This window comes from Penicillium daleae (genome assembly GCF_028827525.1).
Source record: "Penicillium daleae strain IBT 16125 chromosome Unknown utg000001l_segment0_segment0, whole genome shotgun sequence".
In the NCBI taxonomy this organism is placed as follows: domain Eukaryota; kingdom Fungi; phylum Ascomycota; class Eurotiomycetes; order Eurotiales; family Aspergillaceae; genus Penicillium; species Penicillium daleae.
Genome location: NW_026623149.1, coordinates 2,018,655 through 2,037,731, shown reverse-complemented (window position 1 = coordinate 2,037,731; position 19,077 = coordinate 2,018,655). Strand labels below are relative to the sequence as shown.

The 19,077-nt window shown below is 45.8% G+C and overlaps 4 protein-coding genes across 4 annotated transcripts; 3 read left to right on the top strand and 1 right to left on the bottom strand.

The window, feature by feature from the left end:
* Positions 1-1,692: 1,692 nt before the first annotated feature.
* On the bottom strand, positions 1,693-3,201 carry N7458_000611 (T6SS phospholipase effector Tle1-like catalytic domain-containing protein; the record flags this gene model as incomplete). The annotated part of the gene is made up of 3 exons (XM_056904005.1): positions 1,693-2,637; positions 2,696-2,876; positions 2,954-3,201. 3 exons carry the CDS (start codon positions 3,199-3,201, stop codon positions 1,693-1,695), a joined length of 1,374 nt encoding a protein of 457 aa, XP_056771772.1.
* A 977-nt stretch (positions 3,202-4,178) lies between these two features.
* On the top strand, positions 4,179-8,218 carry N7458_000610 (GAG-pre-integrase domain-containing protein; the record flags this gene model as incomplete). Its single annotated transcript, XM_056904004.1, has 2 exons — positions 4,179-7,650; positions 8,169-8,218. The coding sequence occupies 2 exons, from the start codon at positions 4,179-4,181 to the stop codon at positions 8,216-8,218; spliced, it is 3,522 nt and encodes a 1,173-aa protein (XP_056771771.1).
* Positions 8,219-14,688: 6,470 nt separating this feature from the next.
* N7458_000609 (S1/P1 nuclease) lies at positions 14,689-15,721 on the top strand (the record flags this gene model as incomplete). The annotated part of the gene is made up of 3 exons (XM_056904003.1): positions 14,689-14,926; positions 14,978-15,069; positions 15,128-15,721. The coding sequence occupies 3 exons, from the start codon at positions 14,689-14,691 to the stop codon at positions 15,719-15,721; spliced, it is 924 nt and encodes a 307-aa protein (XP_056771770.1).
* Positions 15,722-18,319: 2,598 nt separating this feature from the next.
* N7458_000608 (uncharacterized protein) lies at positions 18,320-18,955 on the top strand (the record flags this gene model as incomplete). The annotated part of the gene is made up of 1 exon (XM_056904002.1): positions 18,320-18,955. One exon carries the CDS (start codon positions 18,320-18,322, stop codon positions 18,953-18,955), a length of 636 nt encoding a protein of 211 aa, XP_056771769.1.
* Positions 18,956-19,077: the final 122 nt, after the last annotated feature.

Genomic DNA, 19,077 nt, shown 5'->3' with positions numbered 1-19,077 from the left:
GTCAATATTGTAGGAATCGGAGAACCGCTACCTACTCATGTGACTCACGTGACCATCAGCAATCAGATAATGAGAAGGTAGCGGTTGACACCAAGGGCAACCGCGAGAAGCGCTTATGTATGGAAATATGTATGTGTAAGGCCTTGGCAGTGTTTATGCAGGTGTCGAATGTTACTTTTGGTGGTGGGGCAAGGGAGTTCCTAATTAGGACTAGTAGGTCGTGCAATGAACTTTTTTGACGTGCCATTAACTAGATCCAAAATATACTAGGCTGCTGACTATCGTGACATGCTGCCACAATTTCAGAACTCCGATTCTGAATATATCCTTAATTGCGCAGAAAAGTCCGAACAAAGTCGTGATGGAAATGGAATAGTATTATTTCATCCACCTCAAAAAAGGGTTGTGCTCTTTGCATTGTCGATTATCATATGTTGCAAGTGAAGTCGTGTACGCACTGGGCATTGGCTTCGTGTGATTGTCCTCTGTTGAGTACCGTGTACACAGGTGAACAGTGTTTTATTCTCCTAAAGCCAAACTTGATTGATTGGTGGCTGTCGATGTCTTCGAAGTTTAGTTGGAAAAACACCCCTGGACCCTACACGCCGGCACTCGGCGGTCGATAGTTTTCTCTTTCTTCTCCTCTCTAGTCTTGATACTTTCGTTAAATGGCACAAGTTGATCCCTGATCTCTTTCTGGCTGTAACACCGTCTAGGAAATACACACTATCGTCTTTGCTTTCGTAGTTCTCCCAAACCTAGCCAATAAATTAGGAAAAACGGAGAATGCTCCTAGGAGCGTCTAATCTAAGATAAGGCGAATTGTCAAATTAAACAGTGTCTACTACGTACCTCCCCCCAGTAAAGGGTAAGATCGCTAAGTCAGTGGCAAAATCATAACGCCAACGCTTTGTTGTTAGGATAGAAAATGAAAACCTGAAAGGAAAAAATCATACAGGGGTCGAGCTAGCGTATCGCGTTTTATTGAGCTTGCTTACTTAGGTCACTTCTCTGGGTGGTCTTAGTGATCAAATCAGGATGCTCCGATCAGGCTCAGTGAGTGCATTTAGGTTGATTACATAATGATCACTGAGCAGCTCAGACCGATCAGGGGCGTGCTCAATTCTACTCAGTGAGCAAAAGCGACGAGGGGGTGAGCACTAGAACGGAAGGAGATTGCCAAGCGTTGCCGGACAAAATCCGGTCTATATGTACGTACGCGGATGTATATATAGTAGTAGTATGCTGCATATCGCTTTCGAGCGAGGGGTCAGCGTAAATGACATCAACCAACCAACCAACCGACTGTAGGCAAGGCTCGTCACAAGCTATTAATAGTTTATAAGCATAAACGTTCTCCTAGTGCCCATAGTGAATGTTAAGGAAATTGCCACTACCATGACTGGGTACATTCGGATATTACGCAGGAGGACGATTCTCCACTGTTTTGTATCAGATATAGTAGTTCCAGTGAAGGGTATAAAAGTACTCTTCCATTCAGGGGTTATTCCAATTCCTAATCTCCAATTTCATCTCATTCAGGCTGCGTACTAGGCGTACGTCCTTGCATCCAGTATCTCCTCTCCTCAACAGTGAGAACGTTACATCAGTGAACAAATTTTGTCACTTAAATTTTATGGAAGTTGCGTTTACTTTAATTGGAAAATGTTGGAGCTAGAAATAACAATACAACTACATATTCCGACGCAATATCCAGCCCTGGTATGCCCTCGACGGATATCTCCTCTCAGTGACATCTCCTAATTCTTGGAGCGTCTCGTTTTCCGAAATCTGTACATCGATATTTTGAAAATCATAGATGTTAGCGTTGTCCTCCGGGATAAGACGATCTCGCAGTGCAAAGAAAAGCTGATATAGCTGAGAAACCCGTCCTCTTGTCCCATTAATTGCCCTATAAAGATTCAAAAATATTGACCCGAAGGGCGCATAGTCAAGTATGTGGCCATAAACGTCCCCGTCACCCATACGTCGGGGAGTCCTACCTGGAGCCCTAATCTTCCCGCTAACTCGCGCGATATGCTGGTCAATGTCCCGTATAATCTGGTCATGTCCAGGGGGATTGTGCTCGCAAATTGCTATGAGCATCCATCGCAAAGCAAAATTTGAAAGAACCTTGTTCGGCTCAATAACTTTGCTAGCGAATTTCCACCTCACAAGGAGTTCTTCTAACCTGCCGCCACCGAATTCTCTCAGAAATCTGAACCGCTGCCGACCAAGGTCGTAATGCACCCCAGGGAGCCACTCTTGTTTGGTAACACCAAGCTTATCCCAAGTGCCAATGTGCATCTCCTCGTTCCGGCTCACCAGACAGGGTTGGAACGCATATAGCCTGTCGTGAAGGGATACAGCATGGTAAACATTCTCGACCGCGGTGGAAATGTTTTGATCATAAAACGCTGTCCAATCTAGACCAACACCCCCGGAAAAGTTTGGCAATCCCAGGCTGCCGACTGTATCAAAGAGGCCCATAAATTTTATGGGCGATGTCAACTGGGGCTGTCGGGTCGTCCGGGTTTTCATCGCCGACGAGGGGCCAGCTTTTGGTCCTCCTAAACTGTTCTGACTGGGGCGAGTGTGGTTTATCGATACGATAGGGTGAGCGGTAAATCTGATAGACTTGTTTGCATAGCATATCGGTTGCCTGCTCGTCGATATCACCATTTGAGTGTCTCACTGGTTTGATGATTCCACAGTTGTTGATCATCCCAGCTACACTTCTCGCTAGGTATGCACCCCGGGAGAGGCCGAACATCCAGATCTCGTGGTCGGGGTACGTGTAGTTCCAGACGGTGAACTTGTAGGCTGCAATGCACTGAGCGGCGATGTCTTGTGCAGTGATGCCATCAAAGATATAACTGGGACATTAGCGATCATTTTAGCAAGGTATTGTCATCGCAGGGGAGGGAATAATGATAGTATTATGGGCACGTACTCCAAAAATGTGCTCCCGAGGCCGACGCCGTGAATGTAGCAAGCTCTACCAGGAATAATATCCTGGTCAGTGTCGTTAGGATCTTCGATGCCGATCAGTCGAGCAAGCTTGTAAATATTGGTTTTAGTGTTTGCTTCGCGACCACACCAAGTGCCATCGCAGAGAAGGATTAAAGGCTTTATGGGCTGCTCAGCAGAAGCTGGACGTGCGAGTGTTCGTGATGGACACGAATCCGAAGATCTAGACATTGTACCAATCGTTAGCACGGTTGTATTGAGGCTTTGGTGTTGATTTGGGAAGCCCTCAATAATATGAGAATTAAATAGGAGAATTAAACATAAGAATCAGTCACAAATTAGATTAGTTTTACGAGTTGAATATATACTAGTGGTTCTAGAAGAAGGCCAATGTTACCTTTAAGGCTCGGGTGGCTAATATCCTAAAGCGTTCTTACAATCCATTGACAGCAAGATGGATCAGAATATACTCCATTTTCCGCTGTTTTCGCATTGGGCCCACAAAGAAAAAATGTGGCTTTTCTGGACGACATTGTGACCGCGAGAGAATGACAACTAGATTCTGCAAGAGAGATCTTATTCGGCTTGTAATCTTGAATTTTCTCGTCTGAGAAGTTGGAAACTGCAAGAGCAACAGGCCTAAACTGAGCGTCAAACTTAAACTGCACGACTCGAGCAATGCTCAAGCCCACAACTTCCCTACTGGCGTCATGAACTCAAGCGGCTTTGTTCCTAAATTTGGAGTTTCCGAATGCGTTCATTTGGAAATTATCTTTTCTCCTACCCGTAAAAACACTGCCAAGCATCACGGCTCCACACCAATTTACGGATTTAGCGGGGTCGGTGAAGTCATTGACGTCGATCATCCGAGGGAATAGTTAACTGTCGGAACAGCAGGATGGGTGGATCCCCAGGGAAAAGGAAATACTAAAACACCCGCCTAGCTTAGTCATGTTTTTGCCCATACAGATTGTTAGCAAAGGGGCATCGTAGCAATTCAGACTTGTTGATATCCGATTGGTGCGCGGTATGATTTACTAAGCAGTATTCGCGACTGTTATGAGCCCGATTCGCCAGTAAGAAGGCTATATTCGTCAAATCAAGCTATACGCAAGGTGTATCCGCGGTAGCGACCCGGCCAGACGTCTCCTTCTTACCCCTGACCTTCCTATCGATCGAATTGACTGCTAAAGAAGAACGCGATCAATATGGATTCAGCAGTAGTCTCCGCCCTAAAAGGCGAGAAACTGAAAGATCCACCGCAGTGGAGGAATTGGTTCGCACGAATCAAGATATATGCACGCCAGAAGAGGGTATGGGACCTAGTCAACCCTCAGCTCGAAGAAGACTATCTTGAACAACCGATTCGCCAACCAAGAAGGCCGCAATACCCCGAAGACGGCAGCGAGTCGACGAAACGAGAATGGAGAGATCGCATGGACATATACAAGCTTGACCATGCTGAATGGGAGCAACAGAGCAAGAGCCTAGACGCTGTGAACGAATGGATCATCGCCAATTTGGATCCTATCCACCATACCTCTATGCTCAACTACCAAACCCCGTACGAACGGCTTGTGTATCTCCATACTCGATTTGGTCGATCAACAGCGGCGGAAGAAGATATACGTGCGCAGTGGAAGAGGGTGTCAGCATTACCACCGAAGAAAGGTGCTGATATCGACCAGTGGATCAACGAATGGGATTCACTAAGAGAACAGGCGGTTAGCCTAGATCTGCCAGAGATCAAGAGCGCCAATAAGGATTTCCTCCGTGCAGTGAAAGAGATACTCCCAGTATGGTGGCAGCTGAAATTTGAAGCGATCGTTTTGCATCAGGAAGAATGGGATACGCGCGATTTGATCGAGAACTTCCGAGGAACCTATCGCGAGCTACACCCGCAGAGATCGAGCGCAGTTAGTACGATCTCAAAAGCATCATTTTCAACACTACAGGGCTTTGAGGAAGCTAGATCAGAGCCTCAGCAGCCGCAGTCACAGCCGCAAGCACAGCAACCACCACGAGAGAGGTCCTTACCTCCGATTCCTAGGCGCTGGTGCCCCTGTGGTAACAAAAGCCATAAGCCCTGGGACTGCTGGACGATCAACAGAGAGGCTTTTCCTGATAAACCTCTCTTGAAATGGAAGGCTAAGCGAGTGGAAGATCGTCTTGCAAAGGATGAAGCGTGGAAAGCCTGGATAGAGAAATCTGTCAAGGAACATAATGAGAAGAACGGAATCAACACGAAAACGGCCAATATCACTCAACTATATGGCTCCTACTTCACCACAGGCTTTCCAATCGAACAGGTGTATCAAAGCGTGAAGACCACAGGAGACGCTGATGATGATATTCGAAAACGTTGGTTTCTCGATACTGCTTCATCGGTGCACGTTTGCAACCAAAAAGATCTCTTTACCACCTTCACACCGGAGAAGGCAGGCCTAAAGACAGGCGATTCAATTACCGCTGTGGAAGGGACTGGAAGCGCGATAATGACTGGTGTAGGACCTGACGGGTCTACCAGATCGATTCGCCTGAGCAACGTCGTCTATTCGCCAAAGTTCCATGCTAATTTGATGTCATATGCTGCGTTGAAGGAGAAAGGTATACGATGGGATGAGGATACCGAATGCATCAAGGATTCTAGTGATAAACCAATCATTAGCGTACGTCTCATGAAACCGCTGAAGATATGGGCATTCGATCAACCAGGAGATCGTCAATACTCGCCAGAAACCACTGCTCACGCACATGCAGTACGAAGATCAGAGAAACCGCTCGTTTCAGAAGCCTCAGCAGATCGATGGCACCGGAGACTTGCTCATGTATCTGCTCGTGTGATGAAGAAGACTACCGAAATGGTAGATGGTGTCAAAATCAACGAAGACCTGCCAGAATCGTTAGCAGATGAAGAGTTTTCAACAGAAGGAGAACTATGCCAGGTCTGCAATCTCTCAAGTGCACCGAAGCAGATCTCACGACGACCAATTGGCCAACCCTTTGGTAAATACGGCCGAATCCACTTCGATCTGGTCCAATTTCCACCTGGATATAACAGACACCAATGGATGACGCATTTCTATGTTGAAGGGATTCGATTCCACTGGTTATACACTCATGAACACAAATGGGAGTGTAGAGAGGGTATAAGGCAATTCATTGCTCTTGTCAAGAACTGGTGGAACCTACCGATCAAAGCATTCCACTATGACAACGAGAGATCTGCGGGACCAGAGATCGAACACTTCCTAAGCAATATCGGCATCGTGGTATCGCATAGTATCCCCTACCACCCTGAGCAAAACGGCTCAGCGGAGCGATCAGGAGGAGTTATTCTGACGATGACGAGGCATCTGCAGATCGAGAGTAAGCTACCGAAGCAACTCTGGCCAGAGATAGTCAGTACTGCAGTATGGATTTTAAACAGGATTCCTACCTACCTAAAAGATGAGAACCAGTGGATCGTGCCGTGGGATGAAGCACGACGAGATTTCGGCGGCGAAAGGATGAAGAAGGCTAATCTAGCCAACCTGCGCGTGTATGGCTCTCTGTCGTACTGCCGTATTCGCAATATCCCACGTATCCAAAAGACCTCTCCCCGTGCAGAAATTGGTTTCCTCGTCGGCTACGTCGCATCGAATGTGTGGAAGATCTGGTTCCCGGCAAGAGAGAAGATAGAAGTCGTGAGAGATGCACACTTCGACGAATCAAGGAAATGGAAGGCTGATATGCAGTATTGGGAAGAGAGAACCCTTCCTGCACCTGAACCGACGATTTTGACCGAGGAAGAACAGATGGAAGTGCTTCGCGAAGATATCGGTATCCCTACCAATACGTCAGTCAATCGAAACACCCAGGAAGATCTCCAGGAAGGCCAGCAGGAAGGCCAGCAGGAAGGCCAGCAGGAAGCTATCCTGCTAGAAGAGGAAGATCATACGCACCAGGAAGCTCAAGATCAGAGAGATTGCGATATACCTCAGGGGGTGATCGCACCGATTACCCCGGAACCTGATAGAGACGGCCACCTACAGGTAGACCAGGAGCCTCCGAATGATAACTTGCTAGGCGCATTTCCGACAGAAGGGCCGCCTGAATTACCACCGAGCCCACCAGAAGAGCGAGTTACCACTGAAATTAGCCCTACCGCTGCTCAGGGGGTGGACCAGCAGACCATACTTGAACCTCAAGAGCGAGATATCTGCGATGATGAAGACCAGCCGATAGAACTAAACCCTCCGCACGAAGCCGAAGAAGAGGATACGCTATCCGATAGCGAGCAGCAGCTACACACAGAGCTTCACACGCGAAGGAACGACGGAATCGACGCCGCGAATATCATCGAGGGAAGTAGAAGAAGAAGACTAAGAACCGACCCTGACTACCAAGCGTACGCAACGATCTTACCGGCTATTGAAGACGATCCACCAGAGCTACTGCGCACATTCGCCGCAGCCCTATACACAGAGAAGCCGATACAGCGCCACAGAGACGATCTGCCCCCTGCGATGGCCGAAGGCTTCCTGGCCGCCTGCGCAAAGGAAATACGCTCTCTCCAGGAGAAATCAACGTTTACCGTGATAAAGCGACCGAATGATGTGTCGAAACAGATCCTACCACTCCGATGGGTATTCGCATACAAATTCGACCAAGACGGCTATCTGCAGAAGCTTAAGGCACGTATCTGCGTACGAGGAGACCTTGAAACGATAACTCCTGAGGATAAAAGAGCTGTGACACTGGCAGCACGAGCAGCGAGGGTAATCTTTGCCCTCGTCGCAGCGTTTAACCTCGATCTACGCCAGCGGGATGCAGTCACCGCGTTCTTGAACAGCAAGCTGCCTATAGAGACCTATACGAAGATGCCTGAAGGATTTGAACAACCGGGGATGTGCTGGAAACTTGACCGAGCGCTTTATGGCCTACGCATTTCACCGAAACTCTGGCAACAGGAAGCATCAACCGTTCTCACGAAGCTTGGCCTAGTAGCTGTTCCTGAAGACCCATGCGTCTTCGTCACACACGGCATCATCGTCTTCTTCTACGTCGACGATATCCTCATCGCGAACTACCCATCACCGCCAATACGAAAGAAAGCTCGCCAGCTTGAGAAGGATCTAGAGGCACACTGGGAGCTTACGGACCATGGAGAAGCAGAGTGGTTCTTAAACATTCGAATTATACGCGATCGGAAACAGCAGAAGCTCTGGCTCTGCCAGGACGCCTACATCAGCAGTATGGCTGCTAAATACCACTTGACCGATCGCCCGCCTGTCTATACACCTCTCCCTGTGGAAGAAATGAAGCCATTCGATGGCACAGCAACACCAGCTGAGATCAAGATATACCAGGGAAAGGTAGGTTCAGTGCAATATCCAACCACGATCACCAGGCCAGATGCAGCGAAAGCAGCCGCAAAATTATCACAGTTCCTTCGAAACCCTGGCCCACAACACCAGCGAGCGGTTGACAGGGTGATCTGCTACCTGTACACCACACGATATCTGGCACTGCAATTTGGAGACAAAGGAGACATGGAATCAATCGAACTGGCAAGTGACGCATCCTTCGCTGATAATCAAGATCGACGAAGCTCCGCAGGGTATATCTGCCAGGTTTATGGAGGTCCAGTTGATTGGAAGGCTACGAAGCAGCCTACTGTCACCACATCCACCACTGAAGCTGAGCTACTTGGTTTGTCAGACGCTGCACGCTCGCTGCAGTGGTGGAAGCGATTCCTCGACCGAATCTCGTTCAAACCAAGCCATACGATCACCCTGCGATGCGATAACCAACAGACCGTCACGTTGTTGACCTCCGAGCACGCCAAAATCGATACGAAGCTTCGTCACGTCGATATTCATGGACACTGGTTGAGACAAGAGATCAGCACAGGCAGGATTGATGTCAAATGGGTTCCAACTGCCAAGATGGTAGCAGATGGCCTCACGAAGATCCTACCGCGCCAGAAGCACGAGGATTTCGTCAAATTGATGCGCATGGAGGATATACAGCACCTAATCGAGGTGTAGAGAAGGAAGAAGAAGAGAGAGGGCCTGCTGCAGGAGATCAGCGCTCATCTCGATTGAATTCAACACTAGCGAAGATATTCAACACTCGCTAATCGCTGAGGGGGTGTGTCGGAACAGCAGGATGGGTGGATCCCCAGGGAAAAGGAAATACTAAAACACCCGCCTAGCTTAGTCATGTTTTTGCCCATACAAATTGTTAGCAAAGGGGCATCGTAGCAATTCAGACTTGTTGATATCCGATTGGTGCGCGGTATGATTTACTAAGCAGTATTCGCGACTTTAACTCGATGCTAACTTAGGCCGCTCTTTCGTCATCCAATTCCGGTCCGAACTTAACCTTAATGCACGGAAAGTTTATTTACTATTGGTAACTTGACACATTCATGACGATTTCAGCAAAGACAAAGAGCGTTATCATCAAAAGCTTACGGATCGTAGACCTGGGGATACCCGCGGGCGACCCTATACCGGTGACCGTCAGGTGGACAAACAGGACAAACATAGGAAGAAGAGACACGTTGTTTAACTATATTAAGAATGAGTCATTAGTTTTATTCGTGTAGTTTGAGTTAGTTTCGCAATATTTTGGTGTTGGCGGGTGGGGAAGGGTCCAAGATCTCCTCAGCCATTGGACCTTCCTGATGTCTACATACATGAGGAGCTAAAATTTACCACATGACTGATGCAGAACGGCTGTGACGCAGCCCTGCTACTAATGGTTGAACGTTGATAGAATGAGACGATAATATTCGGTCGATAAATTTAACTGTAAAATGAGCGACAAAGAATGGATAATTCTAGGCCAAGTCGACGAAATCCAGACTTTCTTTAGGGCCGGTTGGTTTAAAAATAATATACGCCACTGGTAACTATTGGTGAGAAGAGAATTTGATGTAATTGTGTAGCTTGAAATTCCTTTAAGTGTGTTTACGACCGTGGGAATCTACGAGCCTGTCCACCTCAAGCTAGTTTGTTACCGGGTTTATCTCACCGTCGATCATTTTCTCAGTTTCTCCTAATGTCCAATCAAAGTTAGCTGATCTAGAGACACTAGATCAATATTGCGATTTTCGCTATCGTTTAATGTCCGATGGTGAATGATACCGGTTGCATCCAAAGCGTCAAAACGGCGAAAACGGTCCTTTGCTTTCCGTCAACCTTTCATCATCACCAGTATCCTTGTGACCTAGACCTTACCTATGAGTTGATATCAGCCTTAGGCCCAAAACCCAAAAGAGCAAATTAATTACTCTAGTAGAGATGCCATTCTATTGATTTTTATTTTATACCTATCTATTTCCTTTTTAAAAATCATCCTATTTATGGAGATTTTTTGGGTCTTGTATCGGGGTCTGTGTGTCGGACTCAAACTTGCGACTTGGCGAACTCTATGTTTCTTCTCATCTTCTAGACTCTCATAGACCTTGGACTTATGTAGAACTACCGTCGTCATTCGGAGATAGAGGACGGTCGGCGGAGGGTTGGGAAAGGCTTCCTGCCTGCCCCGGGTTCTGGAAGCTGAGGATTCATTCTAATTCGTAGAATCACTCGTGTACAGTAGTATCCTCGCGGTCTTCATCAGTTGGTGGCTCTAGGCTGTCCTTAGCCCGTATCTCCGTTAGCTGTCTGATTCCTTCCGTGATCCTAGTGATAAGAGAGTGTCAGCCTTGGCTTCACAAGCGAAAGCAGGACTGTAGGGTTGCTCACAACGATCGTAACCTGTATTTGCCTTGGCGACATCTGGATACTAGGGAGCATTGTCCTGACATACGAGACAGCCTCTAACACTACCCCTGACTGTGCGTAGTGAGCGTTGAGCTTGTCGATATTGCCGACCGTCCCATTTGACGAGACGATGTCGACTTAGTTAGCGCGAGCAATTAGCCCTGCTCCGATCAACCATTGCGGACGCTGACACTGGAGAATAGCCAAAGGTGGGTATGACCAGCCTCGTGCAACATATGCATGCTGGACCCTACGGTGGTAATCAACTCCCCGAGAGATCGTTGCCACGGCTCTAGACGGAAGGGTCGAATGATCTCTGTCAGCCAAGCATCCTTCCATAGCTCCGTCTCCGTTGTGGTATGGACGTAATTGTAATCCGCTGAAGGTGCTTGATAAAGCAGTCAAACTGTGCGCCGAGTTCCTGCAGAGTTGTCATTCTGGTCGGGTTTGTATTTATCTCATGATTGAAACTGCCAACCTGAATGATTTAAATTGTGGCCTTATTGTACTCTTTAACAGGGATCGTAATACTTATAGAGACAATCTTACACTCTGCGACATCAAAAAAAGAGGAAAGGGAATGGAAAGGAAACAAAGTAAATAACAGCATAGACACAAATTCATGATAACATGTTAGAGATACCGCTTCAAAATATCCCTAGCGAAAACTGGGGTGGCTAGTACTAGCGTTTTACAACCCAGGGAGGTTCACTGTTTTAGAGATAATTTTCTCTGCATGTACGGCTAACGTGCTTAAAATTAGCGGCAGCCAATAAAACTCAGCTTTGGGACACTTACGGTGGGAAATACAAGGTGACCGGCAGATCAGTCCCCGACATACAGGTCACTGGTTGTGTGGGAGGGTCTCCCGGACACCAGATTAGAGACCCACATCCATTGGGCGCAACGGAGACACATGTGGGGAAGCCATTGCCGATGGGTTTTATAACATAATTAAATGTGCCTCGATCACCAGAAACATAACTGACTTCTACCTGCTCGTTAAATTTCACGTCCGCCACTGGTGCACCGGGAATATTAAGTTGTTGTCCTGGTGCCACGTCGTATTGAGACCCTTGTGGCTCTTCATCCACGTGGACGTTGAACGCCGCGCAATTGGACACAACAACGGTGCCGGCATTGGCGGGGTGGACCGGGGGGAGAGATAAGTTCCCCAGTAGGGAGTCGGGTTGCCTAAACACGGCAGCACGAGTGCACCGAGAGAGAGCCCGGAATACTTCATGTTGGCAGTTGCCTGAATGAATGAATATGAGCAATAATATACTTGTCAGTATAGGTAGGATAATCTTCAGAGATTAAAGAAGTACGTGTCTCATAGATAGCAGGTATTTATATCCTTGAATCCAAGTACGTAGGAATAGAATTGTATAAATGGTGATAAATAATGACCTCAATGAACCGTACTCATGATGTAAAACTTGTAGTTGGTCTTATTCCCACTTTGCCTATATGGACTTCAATGCATGCATGACATGACTGCCGCATCTAGGCTAGCGAAGTGGCAAACAAATCAGAGTTACTGGAGATCCTTAAAGTTTAGGAGTAGAGACTAGATATTTAGGGAAAAGTTTGAGTGATTTTCATCCGAAACCGTGGAAGAAGAGAAGTAGTTTGTTGAGAGCAGAATTAATTACCTGCAGTGGACATAAAAGTATGATTCTGCGTATAGTATAGGCTACTGGTTCCGGCAGAAACCTAAAGGTTAAAGGATTTCATTCTAACTTTCATATAATGTTTTTATTAATACAAACTGCCTTGAGTATAATACTGAGCTACTTTCAGCATCAAAAAGCAATATATTATATGCAAATTTTAATCCATTTAAAGGATTGTTTTAGCACGATACAACATAATATCATGTAATTTAGATATCCTAGTGCGTAAATATATATCTCTCTACCGTTACTCATAATATTTTTCCGAGCCGCACTAGTAGGTTAGAGATACTATTTAGACTATAATACTAATATCTTACTTAGAAAATTCATAGTTGTTAAGACATAGCGTGGTCTCTGTGGCCCACTCGCTCGTGAATAACGTTAAGTTGTGGTGTCCTTAGCAAAGTGTGGTGCCACTAGCAATTCCCTGCAAACACAGGTTGAAGGCCCATCTCAAAATACGACGTCGCAAACAGCATGCGAAATTCATTGTCCGATCATCGAAACTAGTTGTTACCGGCCTGGACTCATTCTTGAAGACGATTTCTTGGCCCCTTGTCCGAAACGGATATGCTATGGTTGTTGAATGTTTTGTCTGATCTTTACAAAGTGACTTCGGAAGGCGACGGTAGGTACCGTTTACCAACCGGATTACGTTCAATTGGGAAATTCCTCGGGGGGAAATTGAGTGTCGTGCCGCAATGGAATTTTTGTTAAGGCCCTTAAGCTAAGCAGGTTAGTTTGGCCCGTCCCTTTCTGCGGGATGGGTTGGTAGGGCGAAAAATCACTATGGTGTATGGGCGATCACTAGCGGGTCCCCCCAGTTGTAGTGTTTTCCGTTCCCAGCAAACTCACATCAGATCAATCCCGCCGAAATTAGAACTTTAAATAAGAGGTTGAGCCAACCGTGGTTCGCAATCACCCAATGCACCTTCACTCCTAACATTTAGGTTCGGGTCACCCCGACTCAGCCGAGCGGATCGTTTAGACGCCGAACAAGAGCAATGTTTTAGACCAGCTCGAGCCATGGGACAGACACTTCTGATCTACGATTTGTGATAAATCACATGATAACCTAAAAAATATTTCATCCAGTAGTTTTTACGCCGGAAACGGCAGAATATTCAGTAGTCCTGGATGTAATTGCAAGTTTTCCTGAATCTAGACGGTTCGATAGACTTGTCACCTACTAAGTAGCATTGATTGTCTAGGTCTTCTAATGCTAACAAATATTAACCCATAGCATTTAGTTTTAGGTTGCTTTCACAACTTCCCATAATTTATTTCGGTTTTGACTTTACCTCAATTGGATACCAGCTATAAATCTATTTCTGCAATGTATTGTGTTTGGTCATACTCCTTCCTTATTTGTACCGCCCAGTTCATTTTGTCGGATCACAGGATATCCGTACGCATTCGTACTGAGGGAACCAATTGAGGTGATTTATTGAAGAACTAAGATCGAGTTTCTGACTACCATATAGGGATCGAGTACATGCTGAATAATCATGTTCCGAAGGGTGCTAACTAGCGGTATTTGACCAGTCCCTCAGTTCGACACATTTTAAGCATATTGAGACTGCTAACAAATCCGGACACGTCGGTTATTAGAGATTCAAGCTCTTTCAGTAATGTCATTATTACGTAGGATGGATAAGTTACGAAATGTAATCACTCCGCGCGAAACCTAGGTTATTTCGTATGGGTCGTCATAACCTGAGTCTTTCTATAAACTTAAGCACCGAGCTACATATCCGCTAGTCATGAAGAGCCAAGCTACAACAACAGGGAATTCGCTGTTCAGGGTGAGTCGGCGATCGGCGGCAAGAGCCTTATTCAGCATGTGCTTCAAAAGGAAGGTAAGGATGCCGAGGTCGATGAAGTGGGAGCCGACAATGTGCAGAACGCCTTGATGTATCTCCTCTCCTGATGATCAAAGTTCCCAAGTCCATAAGGAGGGCTTTAGGATAACTTTCACACGTTTGCACACTAAACCACTCAGTAGGTCTGGTCGACAAAGAATCTAGATGCCGATTGTAGATGACTCTATGGTATCAGTAATAGTACTGAGTGCTGATATCAATATACATTAAGTGGCAATATACTAATACTGCCCCAAGATACCGACTTAAACCACTAATATAAAACAGGCTCGAAATCTCCATAATAGTGACCAACAATTTTCACCTTAAATTCTATTATTAATTCTGCCTTTCTTACCTTCCCACCTTTCATACTTCCTAATATCTACGCTCATATCATTCCCGTTTCGCCATCTCATAATGAACCTTCTACTTCCCCTCCTAAGTTTTATTTACTCCTTCCAGCCAGTTGCTTGCTGGGGAGATCTAGGGCACCGCACTGTCGCCTACCTTGCCCAGAAATACCTTAGCAATGAGGCAGCACAGCTCGTAGATGTTCTCCTGCCTAGTAGTAACGGGGAGGATATCTCAGATGCGGCAGTTTGGGCTGACGCAATAAGACCCCACTTTCCATTTACCAGGCCATGGCATTTCATTGGTATATTGCAGCAATCACTCCACTACCAATACTAAAAACTAATCGCAATAGACGCCTTGGATCATCCACCCGAGTCCTGTCAAGTGTCCTTTACGTCGGATTGTGGTAGTGCTGGATGCATAGCATCCGCTATTCAAAACATGGTAAATATTGAACCAACCGCTACTCAAATGTAGGTCCGTAGAGCTAACTAGGTCACAGACAAATCGGATTAACGATGATAAGCTAGATAAGGATGAACAAACCGAAGCTCTTAAGTTTCTCATTCATTTTCTCGGTGACATACACCAGCCGTTGCATGTGGAAGCATTGGATCGCGGAGGTAACGAGATCCATGTATGCTTCGACGGTCGGTGTGGCAGAGACGAGAACCTCCACGGTATCTGGGATACAGACATTCCTCATAAAATTAACGGCCTAAAGCATAATCTAAAACATAATGAGGAAAAAGAGCCGGCTGCACAATGGGCAGCAACCCTCTTTCAGACAAACAGGTTCAGGCCTCGTCATGCAGAGTGTTCAGACATTCAGAATCCTTTGGAATGTGCTATGCTGTGGGCAAGGGAGACGAACAGACTGAATTGTGATTACGTCTTGAAAAATGGCGTCAACTGGCTCGAAGACAATGATCTTGGTGGTGCTTACTACGTTGGTTCTGCCCCTATTGTGAACGAACAGATCTACAAAGCCGGAGTCCGCTTGGCCACATGGCTAAACGCTCTGGCAGCACAAAGGTCATCAATGGGTAAGCTTGTTAAACAAGGCGGAAAAGGGAGAGCTTGTTTTGAGCTCTGAATCTCAGTTACATCGAGTCTGCAGAATTACCTGTGAAACCAATCTTTGCTCCATCCAGCCTTTTCTCTGTTCCGGAGCGAAAAAGGATGGAGAGAGGGATGGGAAAACAGACGGAGGATGTGATGGCCAGGGAAAAGTGCTTTTGGTTACAGTATTTAACAAAGTTCGATTCTCTATTTTACCTTCTGAAAAGGATTTCATGAATTTCAGTTTACCTTTACTCGAAATTTTACGAATGGCGGCAAATACCACGGTTTCATCGATTTGATTTCTCAAATTGCTGATTACCCATGCAAAGTCTGTCATAAGATTATATTACTTCGTTGCCTCCGGATCATTAGGGGCAGCATTTAGCTCAGTGTCCTCGCTAAGCACTTGAGTTATCTCATCGTAAGGGGCTGGTGCGACCCAAATAAGATCAAAACGTGAGTCTGGGTATTGAAGCTTGCCAGACCAGCCACTTCTCTCCGCAAATCCTTTTATGCCAATAGCTTTTGCGATATCGGAGAGGTTATGATGTTCCCAGCAAATAAGGACATTTCCGGTTCCTTTATAGAGTTTCGCTGCCTTAGCGACTCCTGCAGCATCGTCTCGGTGAATATCTGAGTTGACTTTCACACCCAAGTCTTGGGCCAAAAATTGCACAGTTTCATACGGCCGTTCCTCAGAACCGTCTAGATACTTTCGTTAGCTTGACATAACCACAGAAGATTCGATTCGCAAAAGGCGGGTGATATGTAGCGGATAGAGACCGTCGCAAAAAGAGAACCGAAGGTGGAAGGAGTAGCTCAAACTTTTCTTAGGATGTTCGGCAATGATACACCCAATATTATATCCACTTTTCTTTCCGAAAACTTCGCGAAGGCGCTGCGCTCTTGCTTCTCCCTGGGCAGAGAGATCAGGAGGCCCATTACAAGGCTTTTCGCCATGTCTAATCATGTAGATAATTGGTGCAGTCTGCATAAGGATCCAAGGCCGTCAGGAAGACTCCTCAAGATACATATATAAGGGAGTGAACTTACCATCATAAGCAGACTTTCCGATCAAAGTTGACTGGCAAAAGGAGATGTGCCCAGCAAAAAAACGATTACTCGTGGGGACGGGAGTTCTTAACAGATTACTCTATATTAAAGGGATGGATGTATGATATATCTGGAGGTAAAAGTAGCATGAGTATCGGCTATTGCCCAAGTCTAAACAACATGTCCTCTGCGATGAGCCTTCTACTGTTCTAAAGTTTAATGTTATACTGCCCCGCTTTCGGAAATGGGTTACGGGAACTTACTGGTCTGGACGAGTCGCCGCGCCCAATAATAATATCGTGTACTAAAGTGTCAAATTAATCCAGCTATGGTGTAATGGTGACACCTTTATTAAATATTTAGAATCAAGGATTAGGAATGAAGTAACTTGGACTAGACCCATGTTTACTCGACCAATGACGTGCCTCTGTGCGTTATAGTATTGAGTAATGGGGTGCTTTGCTGGCAGTGGGAATTAGATCTAGACCCTACCTCAGCAAAATTAACTCAAATTTCACGCAAGGTTAATATACCCTCTATATATCTACCCATACAAAAAATTCATTGCTGCGCCCAGATATATCTAGCGTGGTTCTATGCCGAGCGATGTAAATTATACTGGTATAGGATGATCCAACTTGTTTGTTATCTTGACAGACACTTCCTGTCGGTATAGCTCCACATTTGATACCGTAGCATCCAGACCATCTAGAAGCCCTGAATTTCGAATTGAAAAAAATAATAGATCAGGAGCCTTGATCATGGGCATTGATCATCCGTACAGTGAGATCATTTATCGGTGAGGTCATGAAGTTCAGGTGAATTATACCTGGTAGCAACTGAGATATAATATCTGTGGCAAAGAGTATTCATGTCCGGGAAATTAGACCACTTAGACCGAAACTTCCTTCGCCGGGGCTGAATACGTCTTAATTCGCAAATTGGTACTCAAGGTAATGCGATTTTGGAATTCAGTTGCCATATATTCACTTGGTTCGGCCGACCATGGTTCGCGTTGACACAATGAGCATATATGGCTAACATTTAACGTCCGGTCACCCGACCAGGATAATCTAGCCCGCCGAATCACAAGTGTGCCTAGGAGAACATCGGCCTTTGATATAACCAATTAAGAACAAAGAAATAATGCATCCATCAGTTACTTTGTCGCAAACAGCAAAATATCTTATAGGAAGTCGTGACGCAACTTCAAGCTTCCTGTATCTAGACTATTAGGATTTACGTATAGTGTATGATCGTGTAATGTGAAAGTTTTAATCTCGCCAGTTAATTGTACGATATAGGTGATCACATAATATACAGTGGGATCCATTGCCTATTCCGTATTTCATCTTTTAAATAATGAAATATTACTATCATACTAGCACCACCGTCTGTCTATTTACAGTATCTAATAACTATTTTCGCATTGTCATCGGCAGTTAATTACCGTGGAAAGAAGGCATTTAGAGCCGAGGACAGTATATTCATGGGCTCCATGTACGTAGCATATAAGCCTGCCCAGAGCCTAGGTATCCATTAGCAAATAGATATAACATGTTAGTAAGTGTATACTATGGCTGACCCACCCCAAGAGAGATCTCTTGAAGAATCTCCAAATTATGAGCATTATCAGCTTTTCGAGGCAGCAACCGCTGGCATCGGCGAAAAGCTTAAATCTCAGAAGCGATCCCAAAGAGCTCAGTACGAACTATTCAACATAGTATTTGACTTGCTTACAATTACGCAAGTCCTCATAGGGGCTGCTATCACTGCTCTCGGCCCATTAGGGGGTCAGCATATGCTGCAAATCACAATTCTCGGGGCATTCAACACAGCAATTGCTGGGCTACTGGCACTACTCAAAGGTAGAGGTCTTCCGCAGCGGCTGAGGAGGAATATGTCCGAGCTAGCAAAAGTGCTCGATCACATCGAAAATCAGGCAATCCTATTACAATACGGCAGCAAGAAAACTTCACGAGATGAGATCGATGCCCTTATCCAATCCGTTTTTTACCGATACGCCACTGCGCAAGACATCATTGAAAGAAACCAGCCAGATACATACACAGACGCAGACTTATCCCAAACCCATGCGAGAGCTACTGAGGTGGAAGTTTCTCCAAGTCAACCGGCCGACAATAATGTTATAAATGGAACTCGGCGTACAGCGGATGAAGAAATGGGAATGGGTGAAGCCCCCATAGTGTGATTATAAAGACAGTGTGAGAGGCATGATTCCGCTCGTACCACGCAATACTCATGTTCTTATTAGGAGAGTTTATAACTACTCAACAGGGCTAATCGGCCGGCATGGGCATCATGGCAAATTTT